We start from the raw sequence: 26,494 nt of genomic DNA, 5'->3' as shown, positions 1-26,494 counted from the left end.
TAGCTAACACCATCCACTATTCTGGGAAGGCATTCCACAAGATTTTGTGACTCTTTGGGATTTCTGCCCTTTCAGTCAAAAGAGCATTCATGAGGTTAGTCACTGATGCTGGACGAGAAGGCCTGGCTCACAATCGATGTTCCCATTCATCCCAGTGGGGGTTGAGGTCAGGGCTCTGTGCAGGCTACTGGAGTTCCTACACACCAAAATCATCATACCACGTCTTTACGGCGCTCGCTTTGTGCACAGGGGAACAGGAAACGGTCTTCCCCAAACTGTTGCCATAAATTTGGAAGCATATAATAGTCTAAAATGTCTTTGTATTCTGCAGCATTAACATTACGCTTCACTGAAACTAAAAGGCCAGTCGACGCAGGGTATTGCGTCTTAGAAACCCATTTCATGAAGTTGATTCCAGAGGCCGTTTGGAACTTTTTGATCCACTACATGCTTCAGCAGTTGGCCGCCCGGCTCTGTGAGATTCCATGCAGCATCCAGCAGCCTCCTGGCAGAGCTGTTGTTGCTCCTAGATGCTTTCATTTCCTAATAATAGCACTTACAGTTGACTGGGGCAGATCTAGCAGGGCAAAAATTTCACAAACTGATCTGGCAAAGGTGGAATTGTATGACAGTACCATGTTTAAAAAAGTTGTTGAGCTCTTCAGCATGACTTATTATACCGCCGTTGTTTGTCTATGAAGATTATATGGCTATGTGCTTGTTTTTATACATCTGGTAGCAACGAGTGCAGTTGAAACTCAATAATTAGGAGGGGTGTCTGCATACTTTTGGCCATAAAGTGCACCCCAGTCAACAGTCAGCAGAGCTCTACCAGCCCACCACCATTACCTGGACTTAACAGAGACTTAACTCCTCATTTCAGAATGAGTCAGAAGCAACTCATTAGCATTCTGCTCCTGTCCGCACTCCCCCCTCTGCTTGTTCTCCCCCTGTAATCAGAAGGACAGTTCTAGTCGGCGGAGACTGAAAAGGAGCGAAGACTCCGAGCAGGTGATTGTTGTTCATGGTGGAGTACACCGCTTGCATTATGTTTTCTTTCATTTCCCACCCGTATTGCGGAAAACCCCGCCTCCTTCAGGGCTAGAACCGGGCAGCAGTTCATACTCTCAGCATCCGCAGCGCGGTTCGGCGGAGAGCTCGAGAGTGCGAACTATTAGCCAATCCTAGTGCAGGAGGAGGCGGGACTCGGTAGATTTAGCCTATCCACACGCAGGAGAACGCTGGATACGGCGAGCCAGTCTTTTCAGCCAATCCCAACGTAGAACAGGGGGGCGCAGTCAGCCAATCGTTGCAGTAGAGGGGCGGGCTTTGTCGGAATACAGGCGGGAAGAGAAAAATAGCGCGCGAGAGAGAGCGGGAGGGTGGAGACTGAGAGGTGGAATGCAGAACGCCCGCGTGCGAGCGAGATTCTCTCGTCGACCGTTGGGCCGTGTGACAGTTTACCGTCAGCCAACTTCTCAGTAAATCCGGAATTCGTCGCTTTTCAGAGAAACACAGCGCTCCTGCGTTACTTCGCTCGATGGATTGTAATGGATACGAATTCTCCCTCCGGTAGACGACGGTGACTGAAAAAACAAATATCTTTCTTCAGTCACGTCAGCGAGGTACAGCTGGATAAGCGCTAGCAGCGTAGCGGCAGCTGCCTCACTTCGCAAGCGGAGTCCTTGTGACCAAGTCTTGGCTCCTTAGCGGTGCGCCGGAGCAGTTCTAGCTGAAGAAAGAACAGGAGAAAAAACGTCCAAGAACTCCTTCTGGCTTATCTGGTGGATTTTGCTCCGTGTTTTGTGGATTAAACCGTCGAGTTGTCCCTCAGGGATCATCCCGTTCCTCCCGCTCGTCTTTGTGCCACTCTGACGACCGAACTGGGTAAGTTAGTTAGCCAACCTAGCTCGTTCCAGCAACTAGAAGTTTCAGAACCTGTTCGTTTTAATAGCTTCTTGATTACAGTTGAAAGTCGACTTTTTGAGATAAAAGAGGCGAGGCTCGTGTCGTTGACAGTTAGGCTTATGGTTATCTGCCTCACAATAAACTTGACGGTGGAAGTGTGTGATGCAAATTGCCCGTAAATCCAGAATTATTCTACGGTGACGACTGCTTGTAAAAAAAACCCCAAGCCCTTAGATTCAACCGTCCTTGACTGTCATTTAACTTGAATTGAGCTGGAATCAGTCGCGTCTTTACTGTTTTTTTTATTGCCGGATCGTGAGATGATAGGACCTTACTATTTCGGATATCTTGATGTAGTTCCTGTAATGCAGTAATGAAACTGAATAATAAATGTGCCTTTATTTTTATATGTTTGAACTCGACGCCTCGGTGCTTGGTGATAACTTTCTTTGGCATAAATAATGCACGTACAGTTTTTCAGTGGAGCCTAACTGTGCTCTCTTGTGGATGGTGTAGCTGTATTAGAAACGTATCTCCTGTTTTGTTGATTTAAGTGAGCTGCGTAACAGAGGCTTCTCGCAGGGCTCGGGTGAAAGAGGGCATTCGCACCAAATCAAAGCATGCCATCACTTTTTATGGGGCACAAACTGTTGTAGGCTGAGATAAAACATAATAAAGAAAATGAAATCTGGGGCATATATTTTATCACCCATTTCCCGAAGTGTGATGTGGTTCGGAGTTTCACTCCATGTGACGTCCATTCACTCCACTGTGATTACTGTGTTGTGTGTCGTTTTGCTGCTTTGCTTCATACACGTCTTCATTGTTTAGTGGGCAGCTGTACACTGTCTTTATTTGGGACAGTATCATATTTGAGGTAAGGTGATGAACAGAACGCTCTCTGCTGCTGAGAGAGAAAAACAACACGTGAAGCCTACAGGATCATGTAAACCCAATTACCTGGTAACAGTGTCCTCACCTCTGCAGTCTCTGTCAGCACTGATTTCCGAGTAGCACATGCCATTCCCCAGAAACCGACTCATAACGTCCACTCGTTACTCATTATGGTGAGTTATTTGGCCTCTTCATTTCTAGAGACAGAGCTTAACTCGTGCTGAGTGATATTGATCAATTTCAGCATCAGATTATGTTCAAGTTTGCATTAATTGAGTTAAAGAACCTATAGGTCCTGGGTATTTATGATGTAAAAAACACACACTCTTTAACCATAAACACCGAGGGGGCTTTACACAATGTTGGGAACATTCTCCGTAGACAAAACACATTTGAAGAAAGGAAGCTTGCTGTTTATTTTAATAGATGTACCTTAAATTGCTCTTTCAGAACAGTCTAAGGCAGACAGCAAATGACGTACTTTCTGGGGAGAGTTCAAGACTCTGGTCCTGGATGCGTTCAATGAAGTCCACAGAAAGGAATAAAAAAAAAAACCACACCCCTTGACAACAGGGGCATTTCTATTTTATGTGATATATATCACAATCATTATCCTTCATTATCCTTCAATTATTGCTTGGACGCAAAAGCAATATCACGGTGTGTCATTGTCACAGTATAAGAACTAACTAAGCTTTATTGCATCAAGGAACAGCTGATTGTTTTGAATGATATGCTCCTCTTCAGGGTCATTTGTAAGACCATAAGTCCTCTCCTTAAAGATGGTAACATGCTGGGGCATGGCGTGTCTGGTGTTTTATATACGTATTTCTCTTTGCTGTAAAATAAGGCCCACCTGTTTTACCTTGCTGCAGAAGGACTGGCTACGTATTCCAGGGAATCTTGTATAGGTGAAATGTGTTTTTCTGGCAGTCTATTTTGGCTGTATTGTTATTGTGGGCCTAACTGGTGTTGGAATACAGAAACATTGTCTCCTGTTAGCTTTGAGCAGATGGCATGGTGAGAAGTTCCTTGGACCGAGTGCAAGGATGCAAAACACACTAGCTTGTTAACCGGTTAGTCTCAGGATAACTTAAAGACATGTGTACACCCGAGCCAAGTGTGTGCCAGTAATCCCTAAAATAATGGGATTGGAGGACAGCACCATTACTGTAAATCACTTCAACCTTATTGAAGGTTACTTACATAGACGGCATTAAACGTGACATTTTGATAAATGCTGCCATCCATTTAATGCACATTCGTAAGAGGTAAGTATGACCACTGCTTCTGTGCATTATAGTCCGCCTCGTGTTGTCTTTGCTCTTTAAGAGATCAAAAAAGAAGCACTTAAGAACTTAAACAGATTATGTTTATAGAGTCACCAGCGATAGTTAATGGTATTTGGGTCTTTAAGTTAGCGGCAGTGCTTTTGAAAAGCTGCTGTCTAGCACATATGTCAGCAGGAACTGAGGCCTGGTCAGCGACCCCAAGCAGCAGTGGCAAGGTCTGCTGGGATTTAGGTGTTGGGGGTGTGCATTAGCCTGCTGGGCTGGGGCTCCTCCAGGGGCCCCAAATGAGTCAGTGGATATAGGATCCTCCCGCGTTTGGAGATGACTACCAGGAGGCTCAAGGCATTAGTTGTCACTTAATGCTGCATTGCACAGTCTAAAGGTGGAAATTGGCACTCAGACTGACTTTAGTGGAGAACTGGAAAGCATTTTTTTTCATAGATGTATCCAGTTGCATCCTTTGGTGTCATTGGAAGCCTGTTTCGCCGTGAGCCGTCATAATGCAACTGAGTTAAAGGACACTTGCCGCAATTATGGGCGATTAGACGGTTCGTTGTCTTTTTTTTTTTTCCCCACAGCATTCCTCCAGGTAGTTCTTGGAATTCACTTTTAATAAGACGACGTTTCTTGGAGCCACAGTGGTGTAGATTAGCATTTTTAAACCTCACTCTTTAGATAGCTATTAATCAGAAATACTCATTCATGGTATAATAATTAGTGCTTAACCTTTTGTATGACCTCATTTTGAATGTCCTTTGGCTATGCTAGGTAATGTGAAATGGTGCAGCCTTTATCTGCAGTAAAAAAGGTTCTGCGACTGACAGTGTTGCTTTCTGAAGCATCCGAAGCCTTTTAAAGAGTTCATGGCGTGTTTGAAGGTGGGACTGGTTATATTAGCACGGCGCTGACTTTGAGAACGTATCTGTGCTTTCGGTATGGTGGTTCTGCTGAGGTGCCATTTAAAGTAGGATCCCGGAGGAGTTCGCCGCAGCTCATCCGCCTGGCTGACACCCAGCTGTCAAACACTGACAGCTTCCCTCAGCGCTGAAGTCTTACCTTGTCACTGCCTGGAATAACTAGAGGGGCTATTTGTGGAGCTGTCTTTGGCCTAGGCCTCGGTATTGGTCACAGCATGTGGCAATGGGCCACAGCGGAAGGGTTTTTTCACCTTTGTAACTTCTGTTAACAATGTGTATTAAAAGGACATTCCAGGGTGTTCGCGCTCCTGTTCTTTTACTGCATTTGGAGCGGAACCCTCAGTGGAACATGGAGACGCAGCCAGAGTGTAAAGGGTAGCAGTGCATCGGTGTTGCTGCAGTCCAAATCCTGCTGTTTGTTTATTCTATTTTTATTTTAACAAAATAGCCTGCAGACAGTCTGTGGGAAGGACTTTTGAAAAGCTCTTTAAAAGCATACCTTAATGCTTTTAGAGCGCACAGGTCCAACATTTGCACTCTGGGATTTACAACAGCCCTGCCACTGCCACTGAATGCTCTAAAACATTGAAGCAAGGGGTTGGGGGCGTTTTGGCCTCTGTAAATTCATAACCCTAGCTCTGAATGCGAAAATCAATATGCGGTAGAATGCCAAACATCATTTTAAAGCTATGAATAGCCTGTTCATTTGCTGCAAATACATACTGCACTGGAATAGCTATGGTGGAAAAATTGTAATGTGAAATATAACCCTATAAACAGGCTAATGGGAATAGGTGAGAGGCGTAATTTTAAAACACATTCACATACCGCATAATGTCTAAAGTGCGTTATATTCCAACACAATGTGCAGCATCTCCGGAATCTCCTCCGTGTTCAGTACTGTTCAGAGATTTCTTATAAAAGCCTGTGGTTGTAAGGGCAGGAATGCATACTGATTTCTTTGGTTCTTTCTGGGCACGGAGTCTAAGAATGTTCAAACCGCCTTAATTGCAACTGGCTTGTAAATGAAACATAGGAAAGAACCCATCCAAGGCCACAGCATGATATATTAATTCCCTGTCCAATGCAGACATAGGTATGAATGTTAGTGCTGGCGGATCCTGGGAGACGGGGGAGCCTGCACAGGGTTCACATTGTTCTTGTGGTAACCTGAGCTGGGCCTAGGCATGAGTAGAGGGTGGGGGGGGTAGTGTGCAGCCAGGGTCAACTCTGTTGAGAGATCAGTAAGACAGCTGCCCGTTTGGAGCTTTCAGCGCGGCTCAAATAAATACTTTGACTACCTAACTTATGAGCGTTAAGATCGCGCCCCAGCTAAGCACACACATATTAGAGCAGCAACTGTTCCAGCAGCCCGCCGTGTTGGCACTCCGGACGAGGCCAGGCCCAGCCCAGGCTCCTTCCTCATTTGTAAGGTCATTCTTTAAAGCGATCCATTATAGCTAAGGAGCAGAGGGAGTCTCCAGGGTCCTCAGCGCAGCAGATTGCTGCGCTGCGGCTTTGGTTTCTAGGAAGCAGGCGGTACGACACATCCCATAGGCATTGACAGCTATTGTGTGCATGCCTGCCCTACATCACTGCCACTAATCCCTAACTGAGAGAAACCTGACCACTAAATAATGAAAGAGCTCAATGCCAGTGCACTCACCTATTTCCTGGCACGGACGATTTGCTTGCTGCAATTCATGTGCTCTTTTCATGGCTGCTGTCTTACAACGTGCATTGTGAAGGGATTATCTTCAATGCCGGGGGTGTCTTACTCAAATAACATGGTGTGTTTTATTGAATGTCATTTTTAATCACAGTTTTCTCACGTACACAAGGTTTGGCTATAATTATGTTTTTTTTTGTTTGTTTGTTCATCACTATGGAGTAGAGAGTGGCTGCAAATTATTAGTACAGTTTTCTTGATACGGTTCTTTTTATTTAGGGTGTTGAAACATAATGGCCTTTTTGTGGTGATTTGTTGTTGCTAGCTTTCTGTGGTGCATTCGCAATCCAATAGGCTTAGTGTTAAGCAGGGGAGAGAGAACGTGCTTACTTGCCAGAGAGAGAGAGAGTGAGAGAGAGAGAGAGCGAGAGAGAGCGAGAGAGAGAGGCAGACATAAAGGAAGTCTTCGCTTAGTCTGTGAGTTACCCTACACCACAGAGTGTGATCTTTGAGACAGAAGTAGTATATGCAGAATTTGCTCCCTGGTGCCTCGTTTGAGAAACTTAGAGGTCCAGTGGAGGTAAGCTTCTGGAACTTAACTCGTTAAACTCGCTGGACGGTGGTTTCCTCACTTCAAGCTGTGGAGTTGCCAAGGTTGCAGCTCATTGGATGGCTGTGGAGGACTCAGTTGATCTATCTCAACTGAACAACCAGTGAGGCCCTTAATGGGTATGTGTCACTTTTTCTTTTTGGTCTGCTTTCTTCTTTTACATATTAGTTACTCTGTTGTCTCAACTTTCTTAAGTTTAGAGGAAAAGTTACTGTATAGTTTGTGGAAACTGCTAGGCGAGGGAATATTTCAGTGTCTGTTGCACTGCAGAGTGGTAGCACTGTGTGATCATCAGATGTTGGACAAATGTTACTAGATATTATGAGTGGTGCTGTGGAACAGATGTACCTTTAGCTGACTAGGCTTCATTCACAGCTAAGCTAAAAGCAACGTGGGAATCTGTCAGCGTACAAGAACAACTGTTTCTCTGTTTGAGTCATTCGCCAACTGCTCTCGGCCAATGCTGTACACAGTCCGCGATGTTACGGATGATTTATGGGCTGCCCCCCCGTCCGCTCCGGAACAATCGCCACAGTAAACGCTTTCTGACTTGCCTTTCTGGGAGCTTACCTCAAAACCCTACCTGATTCCGCCTGCGCCTCTTTTGTGTACACACAAACCTCTTCCAACTGCTCCTTCACAAGATTAAGAGCTTTCCCTGGCACTCTGACTGGGACAAAAATTTTCAAGAACAAGAGTATTTAACCTCCGGCTAATCTTGCCTTTGTGTGAATGGAGGGATTAGGCCATTAGACTCAGCATGCCTGGAAGGTTTAGCCCAGTAATGGGGTTGATGAATGACAAAAACTGCTTGGACAAGAGAGGTGCCAACTGAAATAGGAAGACGCATTTACTGGTGGGCTGACAGCCTGAGAAGCTTAACCTTAATACCTAACCTGCATCAAAAGAACATTAATGTGCCATGACTCTAACTGGATATAAGCATTTAAAGTCCTAATCAGGAATTTCAACATGAGAAAATGGTAACCCTGGCACTGAATGTTCCAACCCACGAAAAAAGGTTTTAGTAGCTATATTGCCTTTAGGAATACATAGATGGAAGAATGAACTGACGGTATGAAGAACTGGATTTATGGAAAGCTCTAACATAAACAATAAAGGAAAGGCCTTCATGGTGTTGGTTCACAATGGAGCAGAACCGCTATTTTTGGAAAAAAAATCATCTGAAATGTTTTGGTTTTGATAAGCAGTAAACTTTAAAAAACAAAAACGCCCTCACAAATCTTTGATTGTGGCTCATTTCATCTTGCATAAAATTATTTCGTACCGTCTACTACTGCTGGTGCAGTACCATGTGGTCTGCATGCTATGTCACATGCTTTTTAGCACAATAGCACTTTCCTTCAGGCAGCAGCACAAGAGTCTGCGGTTCTTCTTGGCGTTACCATGCTTACCCCCTGTGGTTGCATCACCCTGCTCAATACAAACTGTTCACCAGGGGAGAACTGGTGCTCCGCAGAGAGGAATAAGCTGTTCCTGCTGCTCCCTCCTCCATGGACCCCTGGTGTTCCCAAAAGAAGCTTTACTCTGAGAGAGCCTAACCATCCATTATGGACCTCTCAAAAGACCTTTCACTCCAGATACAACAGGCTCCAAGGGGGAAAAAGGCCCGAATTGACAGCTCCACACAAAGGAGATTTACTGCTTATCTTCATGTGCATGAGTGGCATTCAAAAGGAGGTAATTGCAGGTTGTATACATCAGCAATCCTCTTGGGATTTCAGTCCTCCACCCCATTTGCATTTACCATTGGCGCACCCCTGGGAAGGTCCAGTAAATGTCAAAGTGACACCAACATTAGCCATTAAATGCTAGGTTTACTTTGAGCGAAGCAGAATTAAAGAGGACGGCAGCGTAATGCCATGGAAAAGGTGCCGCAATAAAAGAGAGAGGCTCTCTTTTATTTTGCTTAACCCCTGTTTTATTAGCTTTTTCAAATGACATGCCCTGCCCTCCTTTCTTCGCACCCTGTCGTCTTTGTCCTAGCTGCGTTGCTGCAACATGCTCTGCCCTGTTTAACAACATTAACTGATAGCATTATACTAATATCCTTTCTTGGAATGACATGTTATCAAATGAAATTAGTGGATTATTAGTGGCCTTGTCCTAAATTGGATTATTCCCCCTAATGCAGTTTGAGTACACTGGATGTATTTTCGTACTGACATTAATCCACTGCGATGATCTCACAGCAGTAAACAATATGAAGGTGGATGCATTTTGATGTGCGATAAGGTTGTATTGAAAGACATATATTTGCACTCATAGGATTAGTTTTCTCTTTGCAGGTATCAGTGATGTCGGTGCCTGTGCAGATGCGAGACCAGACAAAAGTGTGTTTGGAGGTACTACGGTAAGAAGATTAGAGTCAAGTCAGCTGTGCCATCGACAGGAGAAGGACTAAGGAAACAGTAGGACCTTCACAAAAACTCAAGAAGGACATAATTAACTGTGCACCAGAACAATTGGAAGTAAGGCTGTTCTTATCACACAACAGCTTATTTGCTCCTGGGTTCTGCAGTATTGCACCATGTTCTCCCCAACTGCAGCCTTGCCTCCTCCCCCTCTGTTAACCGGAAGTGCTCTAGCGGTGCCAGGTGCTTCTCCTGCAGGTCCCTACACAGGTATGTCACCACATGTTCATGACTTCTTCACAACTAGACAACTGAAGTTTCAGCATTCATGTACTAACAGTGCATGATGGTTAATTTACAGAGCAGGACCTGCTGCGTCAGGAGTTGAACTCTCGCTTTCTAGCCTCTCAAGGTGTGGATAGAGGAGCGGCGCTGGCCACGCCAGCCTACCTGCGTACAGAGTTCCACCAACACCAGCACCAACACACGCACCAGCACACACACCAGCACACCTTCACCCCCTTCCCCCATCCCGCCATCCTGCCAGGCCCCGCGGCACCACTGGTGCGTACCGCTGCCAGACATGTGAGGATGAGTACTCTCAGGGCGGCCAACAGGCTGCTTTTTATTCTAATCTATCAGTGGACCTGATTTGAATGAAAACACTCATTTGTATTTGATTTTATTGCAGGACTAGGCTGATCTATATATGACTATTGTAGTATGAGTATAGTTAGAGTTTTGGCCATGCCTGTCACAGTTAACACAATCACCTAAACGCAATTGCTTGAGCTGATTGCAGTTATTTAAGCTGTATCATAGGTAGCGAATTTATTAAGACACGTGTTTTAGGTTAAAAAAAAAAATCGACAACAAAGGTTCTGTCTTCTGACTGTTGCTATAACATCTTATAGCAGTGAGTAATGTTTATTTGAGCTCAACTCATGTGTTTCATCAGTTGCATTTAACTGAGAACCAACAGCTCAGAAGCAAGAATCAGCCACTTTGACTGCTTCAGGCTTGTACTTTGCATGCAATGAACAAAAAAAAGATTAATGTTTATTAATTACTTATATGTCAGTTAATAATCAGCTATGATGTCATGATAATGACAGGCCTAGTTTCAGCAGTGAGGATAATGGTTTTCTTTTGTTTGCACTCTGCTGTTGTGATTATTCCCTGGATATTTGTGTCATTGTTTTAGTTTCTCCTGTTTAAAAAGTAACATGTTTTCTTGCCTTCTTTTCAGTTCGATAAATACCCTCCAAAGGTCGACTCCTTCCACAGGCACAGTGTAAGTCGCAGTGATTGCATTGCAAATAGAGTATGTGTTTGCCTGAAGTCAGAGACTTGGTTAATTCACCCACTGCATTTCATTTGTTTCCAGCTACATTTCTACAGTTCCTAGAACTTTTTATATAACTTTATTTGAAGTTTGACTGGACCAAAGCCTGTCTTTGTTTTCATTAATCACTGAAATCGTTATGAACAGCTCTTTTGTTCAGAGACTTTACAGCTTATTTTTATGGAAATTAGCATTCTGACCCAGCAGTTACTGTGCTCACAGACTAATGATATACTGCCACATCATGTTTTACAGTTACTCCACTCCTACCCTTCAGTAATGCCTGGGATGTCTCCCGTGGTGCCTCCAACAGGGATATTCAGCTCTCTGCAGGGAGCCTTCCAGCCCAAGGTACTGCACAAATGGACTTATCTATCTGTTTTATATCACCTCTGAGTAATGTAAGATATTTAGTTATCATAAATTGAAAAGCCCCAGTGGTCAGAATTGTATTTGACTGTAATTTTACATTATTAGCACTTAGAACTGCTGAAGGAAAGAGACATAAACTGTGTTGTTAGAAATTTTATAGGATGGCTTATATACTGAGCCAAAATGGTCCAGTTTATAGTATTGTATTATGTCCAAGAGCGATTGTATTTCTGGTTTTATGTAAATACATTTAACTTAATTATGCTTATAAACCATGCTTGGAAAAAACAGATATAATACCAGTTCAATATAATATGTGTAGTGCAACAGTTGTTTTATTGTTTTGACAGGCCTCTAACCCACTTGATATAGTGCCCAGACCTGGAGCAATGCCCCGCCCACTCATGCAAAAGGACACCAGAGTAAGCATCTAAATTGATATAAAATGTAGCCGAGTCTTTGTGTCAGGAGGTTTGTTTAAAAACCTTCAGTTTTGGGGCAGTCGTGGGCTGGAGGTTAGGGAACTGGCCCTGTGACCAGAAGGTTGCTGGTTCAATCCCCAGTGCCGACAGTCCATGACTGAGGTGTCCTTGAGTAAGACACCTAATCCCCAGTTGCTCCCCGGGCACCGTGGATAGGGCTGCCCACTACTCTGGGCAAGTGTGCTCAGTGGCCCCTACTGTTTGTGTGTTCACTAGTGTGTATGTGGTGTTTCACTTCATGGATGGTTTAAATGCGGAGGTGAAATTTCCCCGTTTGTTGGATTCAAAAAGTATCACTTATTAATAAAAAAAATTTATTTAAAGATTCAACAATACATAAAAGAAAACAAAGGACTATTTAAAGGAAGTAATAATAATACAGTAAGTAGTACATGGACTAAATATTTCATACTCCCATCTTTTTTCAGCTGCTGGACTCGGTGTGTCCTACGCCGAAGGTAAGACGTATGAAACATGCAATCGATGAACTTTCATTCAATGACATTCTCAAATAAAAAATTCAAATGTTTAAATGTTTTTTTTCTCCTTACAGAAGCCAGGGAAGTGGTGCGCAATGCATGTTCACATTGCATGGCAGGTGTACCACCATCAGCAAAAAATAAAGGTATATTTACTCACATTATAACATGACTCTAATTGTGTTTATCTCTTTTGCAATGAGAGGATTATTCCATTTGTCTTTCTCCATCTGTTTACCAGGTCTGTTTTTTGGCTTCTCATCATTCATGCTTTCTTGTCTGTGCATTTCAGAAACAGATGCAAATTGAGCCGCACAAGCTAGACTTTGGGCTAAAGCCAGAGTTCCTGAGTCGACCCTCTGGTTCAGGCTTTGCAGGAATGATCCAGCAGCCGCGTGACTTACCCCGCCCTTCCACCATCTTCTCCAGTGCTGGTAAGTATCAGAGATTCTGTTACGTCCAGAGGCACAAGGGCAGATCGACATTAATGGGCACTTCTTATCGGAGTCTACTGTATTTCAGTGCTCAGTGGAGATCAGAAAGATCTATGTAATCCATATTAGCTGTGTGTAATTACTCTAGATTAACTGATCTCTGGAGCACTTCTTCACTGGCCAAAATGTTTGAAGAACTCAAAACAAGGAAAAACAAGCAATTACTGATTGTTCAAAGCAAAAAGAAAATGATTATTTCATATTCAAGATGACTGTTTTCTTTTTCAGGGTCAACACACCCTTCAGTCTCTCCCTATGGACATTTGCCCCACCCTCACACCAACCTGCACACCCCACCCTTTCATCATGGTAAGAGTAAATTACCATGTGGTTAAAGTGTGACTCATGCTTGGCCAACATTTTAAATGGATGCTGTTAAAAGCATGAATTGTTCTTGTTGCGTAGAGTCTCTTAACAAGCCACCTGCTTTTGGCGGTTTGGGAACATTGAGTTCCACAGCCTTCGGAGGGCTCGGAAACCCTACATTAAGTGAGTAAATAAAACTTGCTTTTATTGTGTATTTTTAATATATTTCAGCAGATGTACAGAAATTATAAGTGCAAAGGCCTGCAGGAATTTGAATATCCATTCCAAATCCTCAACAGCACCAAGTTCCACACACGGCAGCAAAGACAGCAAGGCAGCCCTGTCTTCTGCAGGACCTCAAGAGCCTTGGAACAGACTGCACCAAACACCCTCTTCTTTCCCCACACCCCCTGTGTGGCCTCGAGCCCCTGAACCCGAAAAGGCTGCACTGGACAGAGCACTGGACAAAGCACTGGACAAAGCACTGGACAAAAGAGACACCCTACCCAACAAAGAACATGATGAAAGGTTTCAGATTCTCCATCTATTTTAACACAGATGTTTAATGAGAATGTGAGATACCTATATACTGGAGGATACTGCATTACTTATGCTGTTTTACTTCCTTTGTAGGGACACGAGAGGGAAACGCCTTTCACCTGCTAATGTTAGCCCACTGGGTCACAAGCAAGCAGAGTCTTCTAGAGGCCCAACTCCTGAGCCAAAGGACAGGGACAGAGCCAAAGAGAGAGTGCAAACTCAGGATCCACCTAAGCCAAGTGGAGAGCCAGATGATCAAAAACACAGAGAGAACCAAGAGAAAAGAGAGAAGGCTATAAAGTATGACCACCATCACACAGAGGATAAATCTGCTGCTGAGGATACTTTGTCCCCAAAGCAACAGAGGGTTGAAGCAGAGCGGCGCAGTAGTGATGGACCACACTGGGAGCCAGAGACAAAGAAAAGTAGAGTAGAAGCTGAGCCTCATGCAAAAAGTGGCCAGGTTAAGGTAAAGGAGGAGAGAAGGGAGGACCAGGACTCCCCTGAAGTCAAGCCACCTCCTAAACCTTTGGAGAAACCACTGCAAGGGCGTGGGACCCCAGGAATACAGCCCTCACCCCTGTCATCCATTCCTGTGCCCATAGGAGTCACAGGGGTTCCAAACAGCCTTGATAGGACTCGTTTAATTGCGCCATTCATAGGGATGAGCCCATTGCCAGGTGCTGAGAGACTGCCATACTCTCCACAGCATTGGGATCCCATGCGGAATATGTACAGGGGCGTGGACTTTCCTCAAAAAGAGCCCCTTCCCAAGGAGCTTTTGCTGAGGGCTGATCCGCTACAGCGTGCCATGGCGGGGCAACATGTTTACCCACGGGATCCGCTACTACACTCACTGGCCCTGGAGCAGCAGAGGAGTCAGCTGGAGGAGCGGCAGCGCCTGGCCCTCCTGAGGGAGGAGAGTGAGCGGAGCCGTCTGCTGGCTCTTCACCACGCATCCCTGGACCCCCACCTGGCCCATCCGGGCCTTCTGCCCGCAGCCTACCCAAGCCCGCTGTTCCCCCGTCTAGGACTCCCACAGGCTCCGCACTACAGCACTCTCAGCAAGACTTTGCCTCCTCCTGGCTACATACACGGTCCTCCACCCTCTCTGCTGTCTGCTTTTCCCTCACGGCCGGCCTCCCCTAGACGGACTACCCCTCTTCCAGACAGGCAGGACAGATCCCTCACCCATCCTCACAGGGACACAGAGGCTCGGTGAGCCGGACAGTATGAGGGCCTGAATGTGAAGGCCAAGCCAAGCACTTCCATGTTCAAGTGAGTGTACAATATTGAGATGTACAGGGGTGAAAATCATCTGGGCAGTTTTCCGGCTGCAGATTAAGTCTAGTCTTTCATTAAATTGCTGTGTCAAAGGTGAGTTCATTGTGCCCAATATCTACTAGGCTTACTCCATCACCAGGAAACTGACCCATTACTTTTTTGTGAAAAAAAAATTAAAGAATTTTATGAAAAAAAAGACTCCACTCATTTATTTTTGTTTGTTTAATATCAACTGAGATCAAGGACATAAATTCAAAACAGGCAATCTATTTACAATATACTAGTTAAAACTGAATTTTCCTATTTGAACTTTATAAAACAATTATAAATAACACCACATTAAAACACAATCGACTAAATAAAAAGACTTAAAAAACTAGGGTAAACAAAAGAGCAAGGGAAAAAGCTGCAGGGTGGAATGAATTTCAGAGGCAAAGCAACAATTGGGCCCCAGAGAGTGAGAATTACTCTAAAATGCTGAAAACCTGTATTTAAAGAGGAAATTTTTAAAACAGCCTAAAACTACTATTCCAGTGAGAATAACCCAAATGTCCTGCAAGTACAACAGTCTTTGCTTCCATAGTACCTCCTGTGCAATATAAGTCTAAGCCACATGGTCAATACTGAACCTGTTTTGTAGCACTTCTGATTCTCATACGTAGTGCAATTTAGCCTCTCACACCACATCCATACCCAGCCCTCTGGCTACTGCAGCCAGGGCTTGGACAGCGCCCGATTCAGCCCCTGCTTCGGCAGCGGCCTCTGGCTCTCCGTTCACCTCAGTCACAGGGCTTAGGATGCAGTACACAGGGGCCTCATCCTTTGCAGTGTTGTCAGCCTCACCTATGAGCTTAGGGCTGGAAGAGGAGGAGTATGACAAAGACTGCGTGGGAGCATCGTTCACGCTCTCTGCCTGCAGTGCTGGCCTCTTTGTCTGACCACTCGACCCCGAGACCTTACGTGGGGTGCGTTTTTCAGCCATGTTCTTTATCAGCTCTTCTGTAACTTCTACCGTCTCGAAGCGAACCATGTTCAACCTCAGGTATCCATCCTCATCCTCTTTATACCTGATTAACAAAAAAAGAAATCGAGGGTAATAATCTAAGAAGTCTAAGGGGTACTTTTATTATAAGATATGACAAAGCAGCCAGTGAAAAAAGCAAGAATGGTCCATACCTAAATCGGGAGTGTCCAGATGGCCATTTCAACTGATGTTTTTTCCGCAGGTGAAGGGTAAGGGTGTAACACCACGAGAAGTTCTTATCACAAAGATGACATTTATACCTCGACACCATGTTTCCCTGTTGGGTATAATTTAACATGTTACACCGGCCTCTCAACTCATTTAGAAGAATCTACCTTCTGGTTCCACCTCGCTGGTGTGCAATAAAAGAAACTAGCATATCTGTTGAAATCACAATTACTGATAAATCATCCTTTAGCCTTTTACCAGCAGTCGTGGTCTGACCACAGAAGCACCTTCGGCTAGATACTTTAGTCGACTTTCAACAACTGATGTGAAAACCTCAGTAATGCCAAAGACGTCCACCACCCAAATGATATCTGATCAACAGTCCTGTGATCAGAAATTGGCCAATGACGAATGGCGTAGAGTCGCTGGCAAACGGTGCATGACAACAGATGGGCTGCACTCTGTAACTGTACACCTATATAGTGACCTTTAAGTAAGTGGACCTCACAAAGTGGGCACTGAGTGGAAGTACACATTCTAACACTTTGTAAGTGGACAGTGAGTGTAAATCAAGCATTTGAGAGATGTAGATGAGAGATATGAAACTATGTAAAAATAAGGTTGATCAGTGCCTACCACGTTTAAACCTTAAGCCCCTTTCTGCTGGTTTCATAACGGACAAATTCCAACACTTTTCTACTATGAGTATGTGCTGCCCTCTGCTGGCTGACCTCGTGCACTCTCTTGTAGTGCTGGTTCATGGTGTGAGCCATTCGAGAGGAGTATCCACAGCCCTCCACCGTGCAGTGGTACGCTGCTCCTTCATTATGGGTCTCCATGTGCTTCCTAAGATCATGCTGGTTCTTGAAACTGAGAAGGAAAAGCAAATTAAATAAAATACAGTAGCCCCCTTCTTTTCACATACCTCTTAAAGCAGGGACCACCAACCATCTGCAAAGCCTGATGTGGCTGGAGGTTTTCACTCCAATCAATTAGAAGCACAATTAGATTCCGTTTGTTTAATCAGTTGATCTCAGTCTGAAAACAACTGATTAGTAATGGATAGTAATAGTAACGTTTCTCCTGCAGCTCCTGCTTGTTTCAATTGAAAATCTGCAGCCTTTTCCAGGTTAAGGTGGTGACCCCCGTCATATAGGGACACCCCTGCCAGACTAGGAAAGGAAACCCTTCCAATGACGTCTCTGGAAGACTGGAAAAAGTTAAGAAAATACACAAATACAACTGCTTTGGGCGCAGTTTGTGCATTTCCATCAAATTTGATATTCAAATGTTTAAAAGCATAATTCAATAGTTTCACCCAGAGAGCAGCAGCCTTTTCTACGCTTCCTTGGGATTTAAGGGATAAAAAATAATAAGACGCTGGTTCTCCACTGCCCCCTGGTGTTGTACAGAGTTCAGACAGCTCATAATTCTAAGTTGCTAGTTAGAAGCTAATTTGCATATAATACCCTATTCCACTGTTCCCTGTTTAACTCTCATGGCTATTTGTATATTTATACATCCCATTCCTAGTTTGATGTGTGGGGGATTTCTTTCACTTGCTGGCAAATGCAGCAGGAAGCCAAAGAGGAGCCACTCCCAAAAAACCACCAGAATGCAGATACAGTTCCTCCCATCTTCAAGATGTCTCATCGGAAAAGGATTTTCCTAGTCAGAACCAGAGCGTCTCTCCAAGTGGAGGTGTGGAAAAAGTTGATCTGAATTTGCTACCTGCTCTCACAGAAGTCGCAGGGGAAAGGCCGCTCATCACAGTGACGAAACTTGATGTGAATCTTCAAGGTGGAAAGGGACGTGCAAGTCATGTCACACAGTGGACACTTTATGTGATTCACTGCAAAAAAACAGTTTGGTTACCAACACGTTTTGAAAATGAACATCTACAAAGCTACGATCATCAGTTTAGAAAGGCTGACCGTTCACACTAACCTTACTTCGGCCGAGAGATCCATAGGTCACAAATCAAATCAATATAAAAGCATGGCAGGCCTGCTCAGTGAACTCACCGTGCTGTCGAACATGGTCTCTCAGAAGTCTCTCATTAGCAAAGCCTTTGTCACAATGCCCACACGTCAGTGAATCTGGAATATATAACCCCACCCATATAAACATGTTACTATTGGAAGCACAGAGTAGTGAGAAACCCCTGTTTATGGTTACGCACCAAAAAGTTAATCGATTTAATTTTCACTACGTACTGTACAACCCCAATTCCAGTGAAGTTGGGACGTTGTGTAAAACATTAATAAAAACAGAATACGATGATCTGCAAATCCTTTTCAACCGATATTCAGCTGAACACACTACAAAGACGAGATATTTAATGTTCAAACGGATAAACTTTGTTTTTTGCAAATATTCACATTTTGAATTTGACGCCTGCAACACATTTTACACAATGTCCCAACTTCATTGGAATTGGGGTTGTATTACGGTGTAAGCAAATTAGTACAAATTAGTTGTATGTCTAATTTCTTCTTTAAGTATGTCAGGTAAGGATTACACCAGCGTCTTCCAATTCTGCCCATCTCAGTCCAGTCTTCCACAAACTTTAAGCTTCCTGTCCCAGCAGGAGACAGGAAGGACTGTAGGGTGTCTTCATGCAACTCGTTCAGCAGACGTGAAAGAACAAACTGCCCAGACCTCAATCCCAGTTCTCAGCTTGAAAAGCAAAGTGAGCTGGTGAAATGCTCAAGCTGAAACGAGGGCCTAGTCTCTTGAAAGGTGGGCTGGAACGAACAGGTAATGCCTGAGGAGACTGGTATAATCTTATCTGACTAAATTAAAGCTCATCAAGTTTTACCCCACAAAAGATACATGCAACAAATGATAACCTTTAACGTAAGCATGCAAGGTCAACAATGGCTGCAAGTTGATTATCTTAAAGGGCCTTTATTCTACATTTGTTGTGAATTTAGTCTTCTATGTGGTTCCATGTCAAAATTAATTAATACTAATTACTATTTTCTTTATCCCTTAAAATTAAACAGCCTGTTTTTAAGATTAAGAGAACCCTTATTACAACGGGGAAATTTCACCTCCACCTTTAACCCATCCGTGAAGTGAAACACCACATGCACTCTAGTGAGCACACACACACATACACACACACACTAGGGGGCAGTGAGCACACTTGCCCAGAGCAGTGGGCAACCCAATTTGCAGCACCTGGGGAGCAGTTGGGAGTTAAGTGTCTTGCTCAAGGACACCTCAGTCATGTGCTGTCAGCTCTGGGGATCAAACCAACAACCTTCTGGTCATGAGGCTGGTTCCCTGACCTTCAGCCCACGACTGCCCCCTTATTACTGTACCTTTGAGACTAAAATAGGTATATAGCCCCTGCTTGTTTGGCTGCCCTGTATTGCACTTAATTCAAATAGCAGTTCAGTCTGAAACACTCCTTATAACATAAATGTGAATGGGTGGAGCTAAACTGATACAGGTTGAATGGATGGATTTATGTACAAGTTTTAATTTTTGGTGATAACATAAAAAAAATGTATTCAAAGTGGGGAGGTCAGTTTTTGTATACAGACCTTACGGAGCAAATGTTTTGAAACTTTAACAATGTTTACACACTACAACGAATAACTTCATTTCAAAAATGAGAATGAAAATATGTTTTTTCACGCTATGGGCCCTTTACATGTGTCTGCTAAGAAGATCAAATACAGAGACTTGTGTGAACAAGTTCTTCATTGGAAAGTACAAGACTTCTGTACAAAGGCGTTAAAATTGCCATCATCATAAATTTGCTAAAATTTGAAAAGCAACCTAGAAACAGTGCAGAACCTTAAAGGGAGCTCGGGGCAAAACCAGACGAGAACTGGTGGACCAAAGCTTGAAAAAAGGATTCATTATTCTTCCTCTCGTCTTTGTCTGAATTTGATACCGTTCAAACTCGTCCACAGAGTAAGTGCTCATCCACAAGTGAAGCCATAACGTCCATAAAGAACCCGCCAACCTGTCGCACACGTTTTGGGCCTGCGTGAAGCATGAACATTTTGAAAGGCGGTGTTAAGCTCACTAACCGAGGCCTTTGAGTGGAGTATAAATCCCTGCCCTCCGCTTACAATACTTGGAATCCTGGCAGAATCGCTCTCTTCCAAGGCTGACACAGTTATCGTTCCTTCCCACTTGGCTAAGAAAAGGATTCTTCTCAGATTGAAATCTGTCACCCCATCATGTTTTTCCTGAGCTTGGAGAGGACTAACTTTAATCAGAGAGGAAGTGCAAACATGTTTAACCGGATCTGGCAACCATTCAGCCTTTATTTGAAACATCTTTCTAATTTAAACAGTGAACAGAGGATGCTCATCCGTTATATTCTTATTCTAGAGACTCAGAGAGGAGGGAGGGACAGGTAGACTGTACAAGGCTATTAGGGAATGGATACTGTTGTAATGTTTAACTGATAAATAACAAGAGCAGAAAAAAGGAAAGGTTAAGAATCTTGAATATTTCTTAGTTTTATTTTATTTTAAATTTAATGAAAGGCTAAAACTAAAAACTTGTTTATTTCCAGGTTTGAACGAAAAAAAAAAAAATTCCCAGACTTTTGGTCCCCGCTGAAAATATGTAACTATGAAGAGGGTAAGAGCAGTACACTGACCTTCAGGCTCAGCTTGTCTCTGAATGTGATCAAAGAATTTCGTGTTGCTGGAGAACATGCAGCCGCAGGTGGGGCAGGCGACCAGGCGCTCCTGAGTGTGACTGCGCAGGTGCTCCCGCAGACGATACTTTATTTTAAAGAAGGCATCACAGCCTAAAATCCAATGATTTAACACTCTTCAGTAAGTCACCAACAGGACAAATTAGTGCTCATAAATGAACCCTTAGAAGTCATATTGCTATGCATTTAATTATTTAAGTGCTCTTACACAGTCACAAGATAAATTACACAGAATTATTTACATTTATATCCTATACCAACTACCACAATGCCACTTTTTCATTTCCCATACTGATACTGAAACCGTGAGTATCAACCGTATATATATATATATATATTTTTAAAGAGTAACTATAGCCCATTATTTTCACACCAAACATGGCTCAACTGTGAGAAATGCTCAACAATGGGAGGGCCACGCTGGAAGGAGCACTGCAGTGATGCATGGGTTTGGAGGTGGGGCTGCAATGGAACCAGGTGGGCTGGACTGCTGTGTTTTTAACAGCATTCACTACTAGAAAATCCGGAGAGTGACGGAATCAAATGGAACGTTTGGAACTGAGAGCTCTTCCGAGCTTGACGATTTTTCTACACTTCGCAGGGGGAAGGTGTTTCCGATCAGGCAGTGTGTCTTGAGCCTTAACAGTATTAGCCACTAACTCAAACTCCCAAAGAGTCGAAGAGTTAACGTAGTGCCAGAAAATGATGAGCAGCGAGCGGCAGAGGCGTCCGAATGGTAGAACATTAACCGTGCACCTAAAATAGTGACAGCTGCCTTCTAATTATCTGTTCAGCAGGTCCATAATCGACATTTGTCCTGATTTCTTAGACGCCCCAAGTTCTGAATGACTAAAGTGGATGTCTCTGAACATTGTATACGTTTTTCATTTTGACATCGAGCTGTGAAGAACGTACGTCTACCGTTTCTTCCTATAGAGGTGCACTTCTGGGCTCGCACTTGGTTACGGGGGCTGGTATTTTAGATGTCTAAAAACTACAATATCTACAAATACAATGACTAAGATTTATTAATAATAACTACCTAGAACACTAAATAACACGCTAAACGCCATGAGACGATATGCATGGAAAAACATCTAAAGCGGCGCCGATGTTCTCCTTCAGACTAGCACGGTGCAGCACGGGCAGAGCTCAGTATGGCTCTGGGCACGAGTAGGGCGTCATCAGGGGGCGGTACCGCTGACCAAAGCAAGATGACATCATCCGCGCCTATAATACAGCTGAACCAGAGGGGCGCTACAGACTGACTGACCATGACAAAAATGATATTTTTACATTTTGGAAAGAAGTGATCACATTTCAAACAAGGCTGATGTAAATTATCACAGAACAATGCACTTCGGTTAGTAATGACAGAAAAAAAAAAGGTCACAGGGTGTAGTTACTCTTTAATACGCTTTAAAGTGTTTTTAATTAAACCACTTAACTTAGGATGATCATATAAGAAAGAAATATGTATTTAACAATATGGCAGGACACAATAAGTGATACTTTTTTAAAACCCACAAACGGGGAAATTTCACGCATTTAGCCCATCCGTGAAGTGAAACACCACATACACACCAGTGAATACACAAACACTAGGGGGCAGTGAGCACACTTGCCTGGAGCGGTGGGCAGCCCAATCCACGGCGCCCGGGGAGCAGTTGGGGGTTAGGTGTCTTGCTCAAGGACACCTCAGTCATGGACTGTCGGCACTGGGGATCGAACCGGCAACCTTCCGGTTACAGGGCCAGTTCCCTGACCTTCAGCCCACGACTGCCCCAATAGTTTTATTGATAAATTATTATTATTGCTTATTTGATCAATTATTATTTATCAAAGCTGTGTAAACAAGAGCGCAGATTTGACTGCCTTTAATGACGTACAAAGTATTCTGCCACTGATTCACGAAACTTATGTACGACACAGGAATGAGTGAAGATTTGAATGGAAATGTTGAATCAGTTTCACTGTGTGAAATCAAGAGCCGGCCCACTGGTACCTCATTTACATATCTACATATTCTAATTCTAACTAATGCATGCAGATGTTTCAGTAAGGAGCAAATAAAACCACTACATTCAGTAGCTTGTGAGCCAATGTTTGTTTGACCAAACGTTATAGTGTTAAAATTAAGATGACTGGAAATAATAAAATGTGAAATAAGCTAAATGTCTTTTTAAGACTGTTGAATGGTATGACTGTGTAATGTGGTCATTTCCTTTAATTACACATTTAAACACTGTATTACTGTAATATGCTTCTGCACTAGCTGTGTTCTGGGTGGTGTCGTCAGTATAAAACAAAACCACTACGTGATGTTCCTTGAAACTGAACATGAAGCACTTGTTTACACCAATGTTCATGTAAAATAAGAACGTCTTGTCCTGTGCTGGACTGCCATGTGTACAAATTATTATTAGTCCTGTTATATTCTATTTTGTCTCATTACTGGTACCGTAGATGATACTGACAATAATTTTTGTTAGTTAACTGAAAGTCAAGCACGTTTTTCAGGCTGTTAAAATATTAAATTTACACACACTCAAATTTACACACACTCCTACCAGATGTGACTTTGATTGTACACACACGCCAAAGACCAAACTGATGTATAACAAAACTGGCAGTGAAATGTGTGTGTGCTCATTTTACAATCAGAACTGACTGAATATCTGAATAAAGGCCAACGTGAGTGTGAGGTACTTTTGGCTAGATTTGTCTTTTGTTTGATTTGTTTTTTTTTTAAGTTCAAACTTTACAGTGATGAATCCTGGATTCAACAGTTCCCAATATACCATGATTGATTATATAACTTTGAAATGAAATGAAAGTATCAATCAAATTTGGGTTCAAAATCAACAGTCCCATAATTATTGGATTTAATTGAATTTAAATCTAAGGGACAGAAAACTCACTTTTTAGCAGTATGGTCTGACATTGGGGAATTACTGAGATATCAAATTCCAATATGCTGCTACTGGTAACTGCGAGGGTTTTTAAGAATTCCTTTTAAATACATGCAGCTTACCTTTCCAGCTGCAGAAGAGGGCTTGCTGTTGATCAGGGAGCGGCTGTAGTTCTGTGCAGTGTGCATGCATATCAACATGTCTGTAGAACCACTCTGGATTGTTGAAAGAGCTCTGCCGGAACAGAAGACAACCGATTTGAATGTTTGTTGTATCCAACAATGCTGTCCATACCAGCCTCTAATGATCAGTGGTGAATCAATTTAAGATAATGATCAAAAAGCAAGTCTGTATGAGCCTGAGGAGGTTTATACTAACATCACAGTGCTCCCACTGACAAACAAATCCCTCCGAGATGTCTGTGACCAGGTTGTTGCTATGGAGGTCCTGAGTGCAGCTGGGGAGCTCTGGGTGGGACTGCAGGAGCTGTGTCCCGATGAACTTCAGCTTGTTGTGGAAGATGTGAAAGTGGGCGTGGGCAACAAGCTCATTTGGGCTTCCCATAGCCAGGAACTCGCAGCCCTGCCACAGACACGGGTAGTCATCTGAGAGAAAGAACATTTCACACAAAACACAGTGTGACAATTAACAAACAATTACAATGGTACTGTATTAGTGGGTAAATTTGGGCGGATGACCTGATGATATGTTATCATGACGACACACAACACACTTTGCTGAGTTTATCTTCAGAACTTCTAGAATTCTGAACAGGGTGAGCAATATGACAGACAGGAGAGATGACGGACACGGACACACAGGAGACAGGAGAGATGACGGACACGGACACACAGGAGACAGGAGAGATGACGGACACGGACACACAGGAGACAGGAGAGATGACGGACACGGACACACAGGAGACAGGAGAGATGACGGACACGGACAATCAGGAGACAGGAGAGACGACGGACACAGACACACAGGAGAGACGACGGACACGGACACACAGGAGAGACGACGGACACGGACACACAGGAGACAGGAGAGATGACGGACACACAGGAGAGACGACGGACACGGACACACAGGAGAGACGACGGACACGGACACACAGGAGAGACGACGGACACGGACACACAGGAGACAGGAGAGATGACGGACACACAGGAGAGACGACGGACACGGACACACAGGAGACAGGAGAGATGACGGACACACAGGAGAGACGACGGACACGGACACACAGGAGACAGGAGAGATGACGGACACACAGGAGAGACGACGGACACGGACACACAGGAGACAGGAGAGATGACGGACACACAGGAGAGACGACGGACACGGACACACAGGAGACAGGAGAGATGACGGACACACAGGAGAGACGACGGACACGGACACACAGGAGAGACGACGGACACGGATACACAGGAGAGACGACGGACACGGACACACAGGAGAGATGACGGACACACAGGAGAGACGACGGACACGGACACACAGGAGAGACGACGGACACGGATACACAGGAGAGACGACGGACACGGACACACAGGAGAGACGACGGACACGGACACACAGGAGAGATCACTCACAGGCAGGAGAGATCACTCACAGACAGGAGAGATCACTCACAGACAGGAGAGATCACTCACAGACAGGAGAGATCACTCACAGACAGGGTTATGGCACTCAGTTACGCTGATAAATGCAACTGAATAATGCACAAATCCACTCACCCAGCTCCTCCATCGTATCCCCGTCACCGAGATGCTCCTTCAAATGCTCAGACATGTGGTCACTAAGCTCTTCCATAGTGCTGCCTTTAAATGTGCACGAGCCCCACTCACACGCGAGCACCATGTTGGAGAGCTTTCTTCTCTTTGCCATTTCACCTTCAGAGAGCGGTAACTTACTTTAAGTGGTCCTAAACCGAATTAAACCACATCATTACAAACTGTCAAGCCTGCCTAAGACGGGAAAAGGGATCTGAGGAATATAAAATTCCACAACGCACTAATCGCAGCTGTCAGGAAGTGACAGAGGCAGGTTGGTTAGCGTCCGCTGATTACCAACGCTCAGCTTCCTATTCGAACTCCCCCGTTCCACCTTAAACGGTGCGGCAGTTACATTCTGGCGCCTCAGACCATTTAAGGTGGAACGGGGAAATTCGAACAAGAGGCTCGACTTCAGCTTCGCGCAAAACACAAGCTAGTTAGCCTGGCTAACCAGACCAGAGTTAGACAGAACCTGTGCAGTGAAACATAAAACAGCCGAAATGGCACAAGACACGCATCTCTACTACTAAATTAAGACTTTAAGGTTAAATTACTCAAACCTTTATAGCACAAAGTCAGGACACAGATCTCTGAAAACTCCAGGAACCTCGGACTCTTACGCGGGATCATTTGTTTTTCGAGTCGCGCTTTGACTGGATCATCAAAATAGGCAAATTAAAAGTCCCGCTCTGAGTCTCTTTGAACTGAATTCAATTTAATTCAGTTCAACTTTATTGTCATTATACGATACAGGGTAGTGCAGTATAATGAAACACTATCGGGCTACTTTTCCAGTGCAGCAATAAAAGATGCGTAGTAAACAGTGCAAAGACAAAAGACAGACAAAATATGCAGTCAGTAGGTCCTGACCGTAGACAAGATGTGCATAGGCAGGTGTTATAGGTGTACTGGACGTCTAGACAGTTAGTGCATAGTCAGATATTCAAGTGTA

At 43.9% G+C, this 26,494-nt stretch overlaps 2 protein-coding genes across 6 annotated transcripts; one reads left to right on the top strand and one right to left on the bottom strand.

The window, feature by feature from the left end:
• The first annotated feature begins 1,389 nt into the window (after positions 1–1,389).
• On the top strand, positions 1,390–15,163 carry auts2b (activator of transcription and developmental regulator AUTS2 b). 4 transcript variants are annotated; one of them, XM_017711031.2, is made up of 13 exons: positions 1,390–1,887; positions 9,600–9,935; positions 10,027–10,229; positions 10,915–10,959; positions 11,266–11,361; positions 11,733–11,804; positions 12,293–12,322; positions 12,418–12,489; positions 12,636–12,777; positions 13,066–13,146; positions 13,243–13,326; positions 13,443–13,671; positions 13,777–15,163. In XM_017711031.2, exons 2-13 carry the CDS (start codon positions 9,842–9,844, stop codon positions 14,903–14,905), a joined length of 2,277 nt encoding a protein of 758 aa, XP_017566520.1. In that variant the 5' UTR covers positions 1,390–1,887; positions 9,600–9,841; the 3' UTR covers positions 14,906–15,163. The 4 variants fall into 4 exon arrangements, with proteins under 4 accessions (XP_017566520.1, XP_017566519.1, XP_017566516.1 ...); XM_017711030.2 differs by having other exon boundaries at positions 10,027–10,250; positions 12,421–12,489; XM_017711027.2 differs by having other exon boundaries at positions 10,027–10,250.
• Positions 15,164–15,174: 11 nt separating this feature from the next.
• Positions 15,175–26,201, bottom strand: zgc:112083 (uncharacterized protein LOC550461 homolog). 2 transcript variants are annotated; one of them, XM_017711033.2, is made up of 10 exons: positions 26,103–26,201; positions 25,504–25,691; positions 24,140–24,366; positions 23,884–23,995; positions 20,790–20,942; positions 18,184–18,258; positions 17,891–18,011; positions 16,891–17,029; positions 16,144–16,268; positions 15,175–16,034 (listed from the first exon to the last, which is right to left on the bottom strand). In XM_017711033.2, exons 2-10 carry the CDS (start codon positions 25,652–25,654, stop codon positions 15,644–15,646), a joined length of 1,494 nt encoding a protein of 497 aa, XP_017566522.1. In that variant the 5' UTR covers positions 25,655–25,691; positions 26,103–26,201; the 3' UTR covers positions 15,175–15,643. The 2 variants fall into 2 exon arrangements, with proteins under 2 accessions (XP_017566522.1, XP_017566521.1); XM_017711032.2 differs by having other exon boundaries at positions 25,504–25,659; positions 26,103–26,178.
• Positions 26,202–26,494: the final 293 nt, after the last annotated feature.

Source organism: Pygocentrus nattereri, chromosome 17, assembly GCF_015220715.1.
Source record: "Pygocentrus nattereri isolate fPygNat1 chromosome 17, fPygNat1.pri, whole genome shotgun sequence".
Lineage (NCBI taxonomy): Eukaryota > Metazoa > Chordata > Actinopteri > Characiformes > Serrasalmidae > Pygocentrus > Pygocentrus nattereri.
This window is presented reverse-complemented; position numbering and strand designations above follow the sequence as displayed.

What these genes read in the sequence shown, in the direction of transcription:
- zgc:112083 (XM_017711032.2), bottom strand. Translation starts at nt 26,172, where the DNA reads ATGATCCCGCGTAAGAGTCCGAGGTTCCTGGAGTTTTCAGAGATCTGT. An exon ending in GAGACAAGCTGAGCCTGAAG is followed by an intron (nt 18,259 to 20,789) that starts GTCAGTGTACTG and finishes TATATATTCCAG; the next exon opens with ATTCACTGACGTGTGGGCAT. An exon ending in TCTGGACACTCCCGATTTAG is followed by an intron (nt 16,035 to 16,143) that starts GTATGGACCATT and finishes TTTGTTAATCAG; the next exon opens with GTATAAAGAGGATGAGGATG.
- auts2b (XM_017711027.2), top strand. Translation starts at nt 9,842, where the DNA reads ATGTTCTCCCCAACTGCAGCCTTGCCTCCTCCCCCTCTGTTAACCGGA. An exon ending in TGCGTACCGCTGCCAGACAT is followed by an intron (nt 10,251 to 10,914) that starts GTGAGGATGAGT and finishes CCTTCTTTTCAG; the next exon opens with TTCGATAAATACCCTCCAAA. An exon ending in CACCATCTTCTCCAGTGCTG is followed by an intron (nt 12,778 to 13,065) that starts GTAAGTATCAGA and finishes TTTCTTTTTCAG; the next exon opens with GGTCAACACACCCTTCAGTC.